This window comes from Pongo pygmaeus, chromosome 19 (genome assembly GCF_028885625.2).
Source record: "Pongo pygmaeus isolate AG05252 chromosome 19, NHGRI_mPonPyg2-v2.0_pri, whole genome shotgun sequence".
In the NCBI taxonomy this organism is placed as follows: Eukaryota; Metazoa; Chordata; class Mammalia; order Primates; family Hominidae; genus Pongo; species Pongo pygmaeus.
In genome coordinates, this window is record NC_072392.2 from 97,189,568 (window position 1) to 97,203,173 (window position 13,606).

The 13,606-nt window shown below is 56.6% G+C and overlaps 1 protein-coding gene across 1 annotated transcript in view; it reads right to left on the reverse strand.

The window, feature by feature from the left end:
- TIMP2 (TIMP metallopeptidase inhibitor 2) overlaps positions 1 to 1,630 on the reverse strand; it is a 73,755-nt gene extending 72,125 nt beyond the window's left edge. The window contains exon 1 of the mRNA XM_054456707.2: positions 1,196 to 1,630. Within this exon, the coding sequence (XP_054312682.1) occupies positions 1,196 to 1,325 (130 nt within the window). The 5' untranslated portion in view covers positions 1,326 to 1,630. The remainder of the gene's footprint in view (positions 1 to 1,195) is intronic.
- Between the last annotated feature and the right edge of the window lie 11,976 nt (positions 1,631 to 13,606).

The following is a 13,606-nucleotide window of genomic DNA, read 5'->3' on the forward strand; positions in this document are numbered from 1 at the left end:
GAAAACTTCCCCAGCTGGGCACGCAGCTCCTAGGGCTAACCGGGGTGGGGCAAGAAGCCGTGGGCGGGGTATGGGAAGGGCGTGGCTGACAGCAGGAGAAACAGAAACTCCCACCTCCACTCTGGGCAGGTGAGGGGGACCCCGCCTTGCTCCATCTGCCCTGGACAGGTCACTCGACTGAGACTCAGACATAAGAAGGAAGGAGGGCAGGGGGCTCCAAGACCACCTGCTGTGTTGCCACACTTGCCCCAGGAAAACCATGCTGACCAGCACCAGGGCTGCAGAGGCTTGAGGTGCAGGACCAGGGTGGAAACTTCGGGCCAGCGGGTTCCTCCCATTTCTGCTGGTCCTCCACCTCCATTGATCAGAACAAATAACTGGGCCCCTCCTCCCTCCCTCCATGACGCCCGTCTTTTGGGGGGCTAGGAGTCCTGAGGTCATGGATATTTGCTGGGGAATCTGAGCAGCAGCACAGTCCCACGTGCCGGGTCCGGTCACGAAAGTCTCCAGCTTTTGTGGACGTCCCGAAAAAGCGGAACATTCGGGGGTCCCGGTCCCTGCCCAGCCAGTTTGCAGGGCCTCCTGGGCAGGGCACAAGCAAGGAGCCAGGCCAGGGGACGCCACCGGCTTTTTCACCTGCCCCTCTGGGCCTGTGGAACCTGCCTCGGGTAGGGCGGGCTTCCATCCCACCCTGGCTTGATCGGGGAGCCCCCAAATGGGGCTGGTGGGAGAAGCCCCAGCAGAGAAGCCCTTCCCCACCCAGCTCCAAGCCCAGAGAAGCCCAACTCCCACCTTATCTGCGAAAGTTTCTTCCTGGGGTCCCCAGTCCTCCAGCCCCCCGCCCCCACGCCGTGTCCCCCACGCTCCCCGCCCCCAGCGCTGGCATCCCAGGGCGCGCCGCCTGCCAAAACCCAAACTGGCTCCCTTTCCTGGGGCTGGAGCTGCGGCGGAATTTCGGTGGAATTTTGAGGTTGAGACGCATCTCGGCAAAGAGAGGGAAAGAAAGGGAGAGGAGGGAGGGGGGAAAGAAAGTCGGCTCTGGGCGTCCACTTGCAGGATTCGAGAAGGCGCCGAGGGACCAGGAGGCGGGCGCTGGGGTCCCTCGGCCAGCGGCGGGCGGGCGGGGCGTCCGCGAACCCTCGGGGTCGCGGGGGAGGTGGGGCCCCGCGCGGGGGCTGGGGTCGCCGCTCCTTACCTACATCTGCATTGCAAAACGCCTGTTGCGGGTGCACCGGGGAGCAGCTGCAGGCGTCGGCCGGGCGAAGCAGCGTCGCCAGCAGCAGGAGGCCGAGCGCCAGCCGCAGGGTGCGGGCCGCGGCGCCCATGGCGGGCCGGGGGGCTGGGCGGGCGGGGGCCGCCGCTGGGGGGTCCGGGCGCTGCTCGCGGCGGCGGGCTGGGGGCGCGGGCGGGGGCCGAGCCGGGGCCGAGGCGGGCCCCTCCCGCGCGGCTCACCCTCCTCACCTGCCCCGCTCGGCCGCGCAAACTTTCTCTCCTCTTTGTCTCGGGGGCGCGAGGGGAGGGGCGCGGGGCGCAATTCGCCGGGCGGGGCGGCGGGGTGGGGGGCGGCGGGCGAGCGGCGCTGCAGCTCCCGGCGGCCGCGCTGCCTTCTACGGATGTGTTTGCTGCGGGCTTGGGCCGGGCCGCCGTTTTATTGCGCTCGGAGGATTTTCTGCTCCTCCTCCCGGTGGCTGGCGGCCAATGCAGGCTCCGGGCGCTCCCAGCAGCCCCCTCCTCCCCCTCCGCCCGAGCCTCCCCCCAGCCCGCGCTTTTGTTGTGCCCGGCCTGGCACGTCGGGGGCTTCCCGCACCACCTGGCGCCCGCGGCCCGCACCCGCGCAGGGGTCCCCGGACGCCCCCAGCCCCACGACCCCGGTCCCTGCTGCGTGGCCTTCTGCGCCCGGGGTCCCTGACTCAGCGCGTGGGACTCGCGCCCCGTCCCTCCAGGGCACCAGGCGACCCACCCGCTACCCTTTCCCCTCCAGCTCGACTCTGGAGGGCTACGCTGCTCCGTCCTCCGCCACCCCGGGGTCCCTTCGAGCCCAGTCTCGGGGCGAGCCAAGGGGTGTCCTTTGGAGCAGGGGCCGTTCCCTGTCGCCACCTCCCCGTTTCTGTGGGCGGGTGGCCTATTGAGAAACTGACAGGATCCCTTTTTCAAATGGAGGCCTTAGAATTTTAAGTGCGCCTGGCCAGTTTAGTTGGGAGGTGGGGGGGTGTGGTTACTGTGAACAAAACAGGATTTTATATAAACTGGCCATATTTTTGACCAGCCAACAAGAGACGGGGGTGGGCCCAGGCGCCCAGGAGCCAGTAGGAGCGCAGCAGAGGCATTGGCTGGGCTCCGCTCACAGTTTCCTCTCTTAGTCCACAAATGTGGGAGCCGAAGGACTTTTCCCAAAACAGTTTTGTGTTCCAGGAAGGACCCAGGCATACGAAGGGATGAACATGTGTAGGGTGGTGAGGCGGGCTTCCTGGCTGTGAACCTGCCTGCGCCCGGCTGTGGACACCCACCCTGTACGTTCGGAGTGTGCCCCGTGGGGCTCCGTGGACACTGCTGCACTCAGGTCAGCACTCCAGCCCTCAGGTCAGCTGCTGCCCTCAGGTCAGCATTCCAGAGTGTTTGCAGTCCAGCTAGGGAGATGGAAGCCCAGGAAAATGACACAAGAAGAATCAGGGCGGGCACGGTGTCTTGTGCCTGTAATCCCAGCACTTTGGGAGGCCGAGACGGGAGGATCACTTGAGGCCAAGAGTTTGAGACCAGCCTGGCCAGCATTTAGTAGAGACAGTGAAACCCCGTCTCTACTAAAAATACAAAAAATTAGCCGGGCTTGGTGGTGGGCACCTGTAGTCCCAGCTACTCAGGAGGCTGATGCAGGAGAATGGCGTGAACCCGGGAGGCGGAGCTTGCAGTGAGCCGAGATCATGCCACTGCACTCCAGCCTGGACGACAGAGACTCCATCTCAAAAGAAAAAAAAAAAAAGGCCGGGTGCAGTGGCTCACGCCTGTAATCCCAGCACTTTGGGAGGCCGAGGTGGGCGAATCACGAGGTCAGGAGTTCGAGACCATCCTGGCTAACACGGGGAAACCCCGTCTCTATTAAAAACACAAAAAATTAGCCGGGTGTGGTGGCGCGCGCCTGTAGTCCCAGCTACTCAGGAGGCTGAGGCAGGAGAATCGCTTGAACCCAAGAGGCGGAGGTTGCAGTGAACCGAGATTGCTGCGCCACTGTACTCCAGCCTGGGCGACAGGGCAGGACTCTGTTTTTTTTTTTTTTTTTTTTTGTTTTTTTTTTAAAAAAAGAAGAATTGCCTACTAAATTGTGCGGTGCTGACTTGAGGTATGAAACTTTGGAAAATAATGAAAGAATGGAAAAACATCTTCTTTCTGTTTGTGTATGGTTTGTAACAGACAGCTCTGAGAAAAGTTAAATAAGCAATGCCGTTATTTTTAGCACCCTGACAAATCCAAAGTCACTTTTTTGGTTTTTGTTAGCGTGAAATAGAGTTGTGTCGTTCACGAAATGATGTTTGAAGCTAACATTTAGAAGTACAGTTAATTCAGAAAATTGTTATGTGCTGGCTGCCTTCAGCCATTTCATTGTTTTCTTTCCTTCTCTTTGGTTACGGGGGAACAAAATGCTGTTGAACTTGTGTTTCAATTTGTCAGTTCATGATAGAAACAGCTAGCATAGGGGCTCTCGGTCTTTTAGACAAGCTCTACATATAAGTGATCAGGTACATGTTAGGGTGATAAATACCTTAGAGCAGTTGTGGTGCTGACAACCAAGGGGGTGGGGCCAATGTGGGATGTACCTGGGAGGAAAGGGGGGCCTAGGCTCCAGGGTTGGGGGTCGAGACTGGAACTTCCAACCCAAGGCCTTGCACCTGTATCCTGGACTGCCCTCCCCGAAGTCATCCCCACCAGCACACAAACAGGCTGGAATTGCTCCCAGGAAAAGTGAAGCAGAAATCTTGCCAGGTGCAGTGGCTCATGCCTGTAATCCCAACACTTTGGGAAACTAAGGTGGGAGGATCACTTGAGGCCAGGAGTTTGAGACCAGCCTGAGGAACATACTGAGACCCCATCTCTACAAAAAAAAAAAAAAAAAAAAAAAATTAGCTGGGCGTGATGGCGCACACTTGTAGTCCCAGCTACAGGGAAGCTGCGGTGGGAGGATCGCTTGAGCCTGGGGAAGTTGAGTCTGCAGTGAGCCAAGATCACACCACTGCACTCCAGCCTTCGTGACAGAGTGAGACCCCGTCTCAAAAAAAAAAAAAACAAAAATCTTCTCTCCCCTCAATTCCCCCACCAGAGAGTACCCTACTTTTCTGCTCCCTCTACCATTATCTCCTCCAAACAGGTCTCTAAACCAGAAGTTTCCAGCTTTCTTTTCCTCCCTTTTCTCTTGGTTCTCTCTCTCTCTCTCTCCCTCCTCCCTCCATCCATCAACAAATACTCATTTGAGTATCTACTGTAGCCTGGACACCGTCCTAAGAGTGAGACATTCAGCATCTACAGAACAGAGGAACATTCCTGGAACAGCAGGTGGAAACACGCAAGGCCCCAAGGTTGGACAGTGCTGGACCTGGTGGAGCCCGTGGTGTGGCAGAGGAGTGAGAGGAAGGAGGGCTGAGGCAGGAGGCCAGGAGCAGGGGCTGGGAGGGGACACGGTGGAGGGCGGCCAGGCTACCGGGAGGATGTGCATTTTGTTCTGAGTGAGGTGGGAGCCTTTGGAGGGTTCTGAGCAGAGGTGCAGGATCGGACGCATCCTCTGGAAGGACGGGACTCTGGTGGATGGGCCGGGTGGGGGCGAGGAGCCCAGTGAAAGGGCAGGTGCTGGAGACGCAGAGACTCCAGAGCCACAAAACGGTGAGCACAGAACCCCTTTCTGGTGCAGTGTCGTGAATGGCTGACCTGCGGCTGCAAAGTCAGATGAAGAGGGGACTGAGGTCCGAGGGGCCAAATGACTCTCCCAAGGGCACAGCAGGGAAGGGAGAGGGCAGTACCAGCAGCCAGGCCTCCCTCGCAGCCCACAGCCCCCAGCTTGCTGACCCAGCCATCTCCCTGCCGCTTGGGGCCCTCAGGGTCTTGGCTCCTGAGCCAGCTTCTGGCTCATTGACCACCCTCCCCCTGAGGCCTCAGACCAGGAACCTACTGAAGACAGGGAGTAGACTGGAATCTGGCTCATGGCAGCACAAACCCACTTTTTCTTTCTTTTTTCTCTTTTTTCTTTTTTTTTTTTTGTTTGAGAGCCGGGGTCTCGCTCTGTCACCCAGCCTGGAGTGCAGTGGCTTGATCTCGGCTCACTGCAACCTCTGCCTCCCGGGCTCAAGTGATCCTCCCACCTCAGCCTCCTTCGTAGCTGGGACCACAGGTATGTGCCACCACACCTGGCTATTTTTTTGTATTTTTTGTAGAGACACAGCTTCTGCAAGCTGCTCCTTCTCCTTGTCCTTCTCTGTGCTCTGTGGCCAGGAGGGCTTGACCTGGCAAGCAAGCTTGGACACGGGGAAGGGCTGCCACCCATAGGGGAAGGGACAGGGTCCGCATGCCCCACACCTAGGGCAAGAGAGGAAGGAGGAAGGCAGACCCTGGGCTGGGAGCTCCCTCCACTGCTTCACTGCTTTTTTTTTGAGACAGAGTTTTACTTTGTCTCCCGCTGGAATGCAGTGGCACCATCTCGGCTCACTGCAGCCTCTGCCTCCTGAGCTCAAGCAATTCTCGTGCCTCAGCCTCCTGAGTAGCTGGGATTACAGGTGCCCACCATCACACCCGGCTAATTTTTGTATTTTAAGTAGAGACGGGGTGTCACCATGTTGCCCAGGCTGGTCTGGAACTCCTGAGCTCAGGTGATCCGCCCGCCTCGGCCTCCCACAGTGCTGGGATTACAGGCGTGCGCCACCACGCCCAACCCATGGCTTCACTCCTAACCAGCCCCCTTCACTTCTCATCTTGATATTGGTGGGTGGACTACCATAGGGACCATAAGGGACACCCAGCCCAGCCGCAGCCTGGGGGACCCTGGTTTGGACCAGCTTAAGAGCAGAGGCTCTCAGCTTCTCAGGACAGACAGGGGCATGAGGGAGCCCTGTGAAGTATGGGGGTGATTTCAGGGCCCTCAGATCACGCTTCAGGGGCCACCGCTTCCCACGAGGAACATCGCCTTGCTCCCTCACCCCCTCAAAGAGACCTTCCTGGCAGAGAGCACAGCAGAGCTGTCAGGCTTGTGTGCACCCACGCCCGAACACACCCGGCAAACACCTCCCAGGCTGGACCTGATGAATGCTGTCCGGGGCCGGAGGAAGTGCCAAGACCTCCTCCCTGTCGCTCCCTTCTCAGGCCACCAGGCAGGATGCCCTCCCTGCTGCGCCGGGCTGGCAGGAGGATGCTGCTCTTCTCAGCGGCCTCGCCCTCCCAGGCTGGATGAGAGCCATCTTCCCCTGAGCAGGTCGCGTTCTCTCTGTGGAGACAGCTTGAACCGACCCGAAGCCCCCACATTCTTTTTGGCAGGTTCCTAGAGAGCCAGATGTTCTCATCCAGAGACAGCATGGATGTTGGCCCCACACACTCGGGAAATTGACCCCCTGCCGACAGCTGGAACTCCGGCCCTCAGGGGAGTGTCCAGGGCAGTCTCAGGGGCAGGGAGCCAGCAGCTGTAGGGGAAGGTGGGGACCGTGTCTGAGTCTGGCTGTCTGGGAGGTGACACGTCAGTCAGGTGACACGTGGCTCTCAGGAGCAGGCAGCCCATCTGTGCCTCCCCATCCAGCCGGCCTCAGACTCTTGGTCACAATGGGCACCCAGCCCAGGTGTCGGTCCCCTACATCCACTGGTGGGTCTGTTCACCACAGGACATCCTGAAGATGACAAGAAGGTGAGTCAAGAGTGATGGCTGGGCGTGGTGGCTCACGCCTGTAATCTTAACACTTTGGGAGGCCGAGGTGGGCAGATCACTTGAGGTCAGGAGTTTGAGACCAGCCTGGCCAACATGGTGACACCCTGTCTTTACTAAAAATATAAAAATTAGCTGGAATTCACTTGAACCAGGGAGGCGGAGATTGCACTGAGCCAAGATCCTGCCACTGCACTCCAGCCTGGTCAACAGAGCGAGACTCCATCTCAAAAAAAATAAAATAAAAAAAAAATAAATAGAGTGACTGGGACCCACTGTGCTTGAGACAAGATACACAGGCAGCATAAGCTGCTCATCGTGTTCCATGGCGGACGTGCTGAAGGGCATTTCAACATGGATTTCATTAGTCATCTTCTTCGTTAGGGGCCGGGCTTCTCAGCCTTGGCACAGTTGACATTTGGGCCAGATCCCTCTTTGTGGGAGGCTGTCCTGGGCACTGTAGGGTGTTCAGCACCATCCCTGGCCTGGACCCACTGGATGCCAGCACCCTCTCCAATTGCAACCATCAAAAATGTCTCAAGACATTGCAAAAACGGTTCTGGTTGGAAACCACTAACAAACCAATAAGTCTTTGGTCCTGAGCAAAGCAAGGTGCAGAGACATAGGAACAAAAAGGTTCTATTTCATAGAGAAGAAGAATGCAGATAGGAGAGTGAAGGTCCCCACAGCCTGGAGACACCGATTGTCAGGGGAGAGAGGCCAGGCACAGAATAGAATTTTTTTTTCTCTTTTGAGACGGAGTCTCGCTCTGTCGCCTAAGCTGGAGTACAGTGGCACAATCTTAGCTCACTGCAACCTCCACCTCCCGGGTTCAAGCAATTCTCCTGCCTCGCCTTCCAAGTAGCTGGGATTAGAGGTGCCCACCACCATGCCCGGCTAATTTTTGTGTTTTTAGTGGTGACGGGGTTTCACCATGCTGGTTGGGCTGATCTCGAACTCCTACCTCAAGTGATCTGCCCACCTCGGCCTCCCTAAATGCTGGGCTTACAGGCATGAGCCACCGCACCTGTGGCCGAAAAAGATTTTTTATAAGTGTCCATGGTACGGACACAGTGTCTTGCGCCTGTAATCTCAGAATTTTGGGAGGCTGAGGCAGGAGGATCACCTGACGCCAGGAGTTTGAGACCAGCCTGGGCAACACAGTGAGACCCCATCTCGACAAAGAATTAAAGAAATTAGGTGGTCAAGGCCAGGTGCAGTGGCTCATGCCTGTAATCCCAGCACTTTGGGAGGCCAAGGAAGCTGGATCACTTGAGGCCAGCAGTTCCAGAGCAGCCTGGCCAACATGGCGAAATCCTGTCTCCACTAAAAATACAAAAAATTAGCTGGGCGTGATGGCATGCCTGTAGTCCCAGCTACCCGGGAGGCTGAGGCACAAGAATTACTTGAACCCAGGAGGCTGAGTTTGCAGTGAGCCGAGATCGTGCCTCTACACTCCAGCCTGGGTGATAGAGCGAGACTCTGCCAAAAAAGAAAAGGAAAAGAAAAAGAAAGGAAGAAATTAGCTGGGCATGGTGGCATGTGCCTGTAGTCTCAGCTTTTCGAGAGGCTGAGGCAGGAGGATCACTTGAACCCAAGAGTTCAAGGCTCTAGTGAGCTCTGATTGGGTCACTGCACTCCAGTCTGGACAACAGAACAAGAGACTGACTCTTAAAAAAAAATTTCCATAATAAAACAGCATGTATAATACTTCGTGTATGTGAAGTCAAATATGTGAATGATCTAGAAAGAAGTATACAGGCCAGGCACGGTGATTCACGCCTGTAATCCTAGCACTTCTGGAGGCCACGGCAGGAGGATCGCTTGAGCCCAGGAGTTTGAGACCAGCCAGGACAACATGGCGAAGCCCCATGTCTACAAAAAATACAAAAATTAGCCAGGCATGCTGGCACACACCTGCAGTTCCAGCTACTTGGCCGGCTGAGGCAGGAGGATCACTCGAACCCAGGAGGTGGAGGTTGCAGTGAGCCGAGATCGCACCAGTGCACTCCAGCCTGGGCAACAGAGTGAGACCCTGTCTCAAAAAAAGAAAAAAGAAAAAAGAAGCATACAAAGGTGTTCGCGGAAAGGTTAGTGGGTGCGCCTGGGCAATGGGAACTCAGGTAGGTGGGTGTCTTCTGTCCTGCTCTGTGTGGAGCAGGTAATGTAATGTTCCGATGAGGGTTCGGCCCTGAAATGGGCAGCCCTAAGGGTAGGAGCACAGATGTTTCCCCCCCTTTCTGTATAACACTATTAAAGCCTTCTTGGCCACAGCGATCAGGGTTTACTTTTTAAAGATCCTGCTCCACCTTCCAGCCACCCTTGGTTCGCGCCTCCCTTTGGTTTTTTTGTTTGCTTGTTTTGTTTTTTCCTTTTTTTGAGATGGAGTCTCGCTCTGTTGCCCAGGCCGCAGTGCAGCGGCACAACCTCGGCTCACCGCAACCTCCGTCTCCCAGGTTTAGGCAATTCTCCTGCTTCAGCCTCCCAAGTAGCTGGGACTACAAGCATGCACCACCACACCCAGCCTTCTCTTTGGGTTTTGTTTTGCAGAGTCTGTTGATCTATTTCATGCCATCCCACAGGCCATCTTTGAGAAGGTGGGACTTTGGCCTCTCTCTGTCACTTCCATCTCCTGTCACCCCAACCTGCTGCCCCTCCGCAGACAGGCACCCCTCAGGGCAAAAGCAGCCATGAGCCAGGGCACCTCCCTTTAGCAAACCTGCTTGGATTCCAGCCTCTGCACACCCCTTGGGCCCAGCACAACCTTCACAGCCCCAGGCAGCAGCCCCAAAGCCAGCCCTGTTGCCCTGGTCAAGTCTCCAGTGACTCCAGAAAGAAAGGAGGAGAGGCAGAGAGGTTGTCCTGGTGGTAAGCAAGAAGCCCATGACATCACTGGCTCTACAGACTGCCACAGGTAAACAGCTTGGACCAGATGACTCAGGATGGAAGCATATGAACCCTTCCTGCAGGGAGGCTGCCTGGATGCAACAGTGGTTTCACCCCTGAGCCGGGCAGCCTTCACAGACCTTGCTTCACGCGGGCTGAAATGGCAGTGTCTCTCCTCTTTGTGGCCGGATTTTGTCTCCTCTTTGACTCGGAAGCATCTCCTATCCTGTAAGGACAGTTTGAGCAGGGCCCCTGGGCCCTCCTTCCAAGAGGCTCCTGCAGCTGTGGACCCCCAAGAGTTTATGCCGCTGAGCTCTGCTGCCTCTCCCCACCTGCTCCCCACCTGTCTGCCCCCACACCTGCGACGCTGACTCTCCTGGATCCTCCTGTAGACTGGTTCCTATAAGCACAAGGAGGAACATGCGAGATGCTGGGATTGGATGCTCAGGGCCTGGGGCTGGTGTTTCCTCATGCCCGGGCTATTTCCTTTTGGCCCTGGGCATGCCGTCATGTGCTTCCTTTCATGGGCGGGTTGGGGACCAGGGCCAGCAAGCAGAGACAGTCCCCAGGGCTTCTCCATCGCTGGCTCTCCCCAGGAAGCAGCCTCAGCTGGCGTTCTGGGGACTGGAGCTGGCCACGAGGGAGGGGTGGACAGTGGAGGAACTGGCTGCCCAGCTCAGCAGGGATTTGTGGAGGCTGACTTGCATGGTTTCGGGTTCGCCTTGCCTGGAAGCCTGGCCAGGGGAGGCTCAGGTTTCCCGCCAGCTGGCCTTCCTCCTCCTCCTCTGTGTGAGTGACGCCCCATGGCCATGATGTCATCACCTCGTACAAACAGAAGGGAGACTGGCTTGGCGGAGCTGGCGGCTGTCCCATGCTGAGTGCAGCAGTAAATTTCATTTCAAGGCTATGATTAGGTCTGTGCCCAAGAATGTCCCCTCTCCTCCCCTCTCCCCAGGCCTGTTTTTCTCTCTCTGTTCCTGTCCCGCCTGCTTTTTCTCCTTGCCTTCCCCTCTGGTCCTTCGTCTCTTCTCTGGGGATGCTTCAGTTTCTCTGTGATATGGACCCTGTGGCAAGCAGCAGCATCAGGCCCGAGCCAGACTCTCGTTACCTCCAGTTTCAAACTCAGCCTCGCGTCCTCTGGAACCAGCTTCAGGAAGCGTGGGACAGGTCTGAGTCCCTGGACTTCCTCCTGGGGAGGATGGGTTGGGGTGAGGGGCAGAGTTCCTGAAGGTCCTCATTCAACCTTGAGCTGGAGTGCCAGAAAGCAGGAAGAGCAGGCTTGGGGGTGGCTGTGGTCACTACCACCGAGATCAGAGGCAGTGAGGCAGGAGAAAGGTGAGAAGGAGCCAAGCTTCTTGGAAAGCGATTCAGATCCTTCTCGCCATTCCCAGCTGGTTTCTGGAGATTTGGGTTTGACTCGTTAACTTACTTTTTGGCATGGCCACCCTTCCTCTCAGCCTCGAGAGGGCCCCTGGGCTCTGTGGACACCTGTGACAGCCCTGTCACCCATCACAGTCTGCCTTGCCTCCTGCGTGACCGGCTACCCTGGTTCTGTCCTGGTGCTCTCCGGCCCAGGAACGAGGCCGATGGCTCGTCACCCCTCAGTGTCCCCCGGGTTCACTGGCCCCTGCTTGCCTCCCCTTGAAGGTACCACCTGGCCACAGAGCCGTGTTGCTGTGGATACCCATGAGGAAGGCTCTGAGGTCTGGGCAGGTGGTGTCCCACCGCACCTGCACTGGGCTGGGCTCCCTGCTGGGGTAGAAGGTGCTCTGGGTCACTGTTGGTGCTCCCTGTCCTGTGGGACTGTGGTTCTGACCCCTTGGAGGAGGTAGCAGCACACCCTAGATGTGGTCTCATTGATGAGAGAGCCCACAGTCACTCCCAGCCCCATCAGACACTGCCTGCCCCGCATTCAGCCATCCTTCCTCATTAAGATCGGCCTGGCCTCCAACCCCTGCTCACCAGGCAACAGCCAGCCGAGAGTGAGGCGATGCGCTGCAGCCCCGGGGAGGGGCCCAGCTGGGGCAGGGCGGAGATGCAGTTGTCCTAACAACTGGCAGAGGTGGACACCGCATTTCCGTGGCTCATCACCCTGACTTCATCTGGACTCCCTGTATTTTATCTCATAGATTTCGCATTCTCATGTCTGTCTCCCCTACTGACTTAACCTCTTAAGGCTATAGTTCATTTATTCATTCAACTGGTATTTACTGGGCACCAGCCATGGGCTGTGCAGACGCCAGAGAAATGGATGGGGAGTGACCCCTCCTTCCTGCAGGGCAAACCATCCTTTAATATGAAAGGCACAGAGATCATTGCAAAGAGTGTGCTGGGTGCGGTGAGTGTGGTGCAACCCAGGACAATGGACGGGTGCCAGCAGGGTTGGGGGGGTCTGGGGGGGCTGTCTGGGATGTCTCGAGTGGGACCTGGAGGTTGAGTCGGGGTGATCCAGGTGGAGGAGGCAGGCACTGCTTCAGACCAGGGAGCCAGCGGCGCTGGGAGACCCACAGGCCGGAGGACACCCAGGACTCCAGGGGGTCAGGCTGGCTGAGCCAGAGCCGGGTGGGGGCAGAGCCTGGACTGTCGGCACAGGGGGCTGAAGGTGAGTGCAGGGAGATGGAGACAGCGGCAGCTGTTGGTGGTGACTCACTGCTACTCCGATGATTGGAAACACATGTTCCCGCCGAGAAGCGCGTTTATTACTCACAGCCGAGGGTTCTTGGACGACATGGACGTCAACAGGGAGAGGGGTGGGGAGGGAGAGTGGTCGGCGGTGGGGTGGTGGGGAGGGGCTCCAGGGTCCCTTACTTGTCACTGCTCACCGACTCTGCCCCTTAGAGTCTGCGACGGGATGCTCTGGCCATATTCCTACTTGCTGCTTAAAAAAAAAACAAAAAACAAAACTTATGACCAGGCGCCATGGCTCACACCTGTAATCCCAGCACTTTGGGATGCTGAGGCGGGCAGATTGCCTGAGGCCAGGAGTTCGAGGCCAGCCTGACCAACATGGTGAGACCCCATCTCTACTAAAAATACAAAAAATTAGCTAGGCATGGTGGTGGATGCCTGTAATCCCAGCTACTTGGGAGGCTGAGGCAGAAGAATCACTTGAACCCGGGAGGCAGAGGTTGCAGTGAGCTGAGATTGCACCACTGCACTCCAGCCTGAGCGACAGGGTGAGACTCTGTCTCCAAAAAAAAAAAAAAAAAAAAAACCAAACAAACAAAAAAACATATTATGAAAAATTTCAGAATTGCAAGGACAGAGGCCAGTACCAGGCTGACCCATGGACCAATATGCACATTGGCAAATGATCAACTCATCCAGGTTTGTCTCATCAACATCCACCCAGGTGGATTATTTTGAAGCAGATCCCAGACATTGTAGTTCACAGGCAAATATTGGAAGAACTTTTTTTGTTGTTTTTACAATTTTATTTCTTATTTCTTTTTAAATGAAGGATTACCTTCTCTTCTTCTGGATAGAGAAGCATGTCAACTTTATTTGGCAACGGCTTATCTTAGCACAAGACATTTCTCTTAAGGGCAAAACCAGCTTCCCAGCATCCTTGCCTTGGAATCCTCACCCTCTGTGAAAACACACTTTTCACCCATCCTTGCAAATATGCCCTGGGGATGCCTTCAGGCCTGAACATTTTAATTTGGCAGGTGGCCAAGCAATATGCTTTATTTCTCCTTCCTAATTCTTGAGGATTCTGAGAGGCTCTGCCCGAGGTGTCGGCTATAGGTAAAGGCTTGTCATTTTTTTTGAGACAGAGTTCTGCTCTTGTTGCCCAGGCTGGAGTGCAATGGCACGACTTCGGCTCACTGCAAC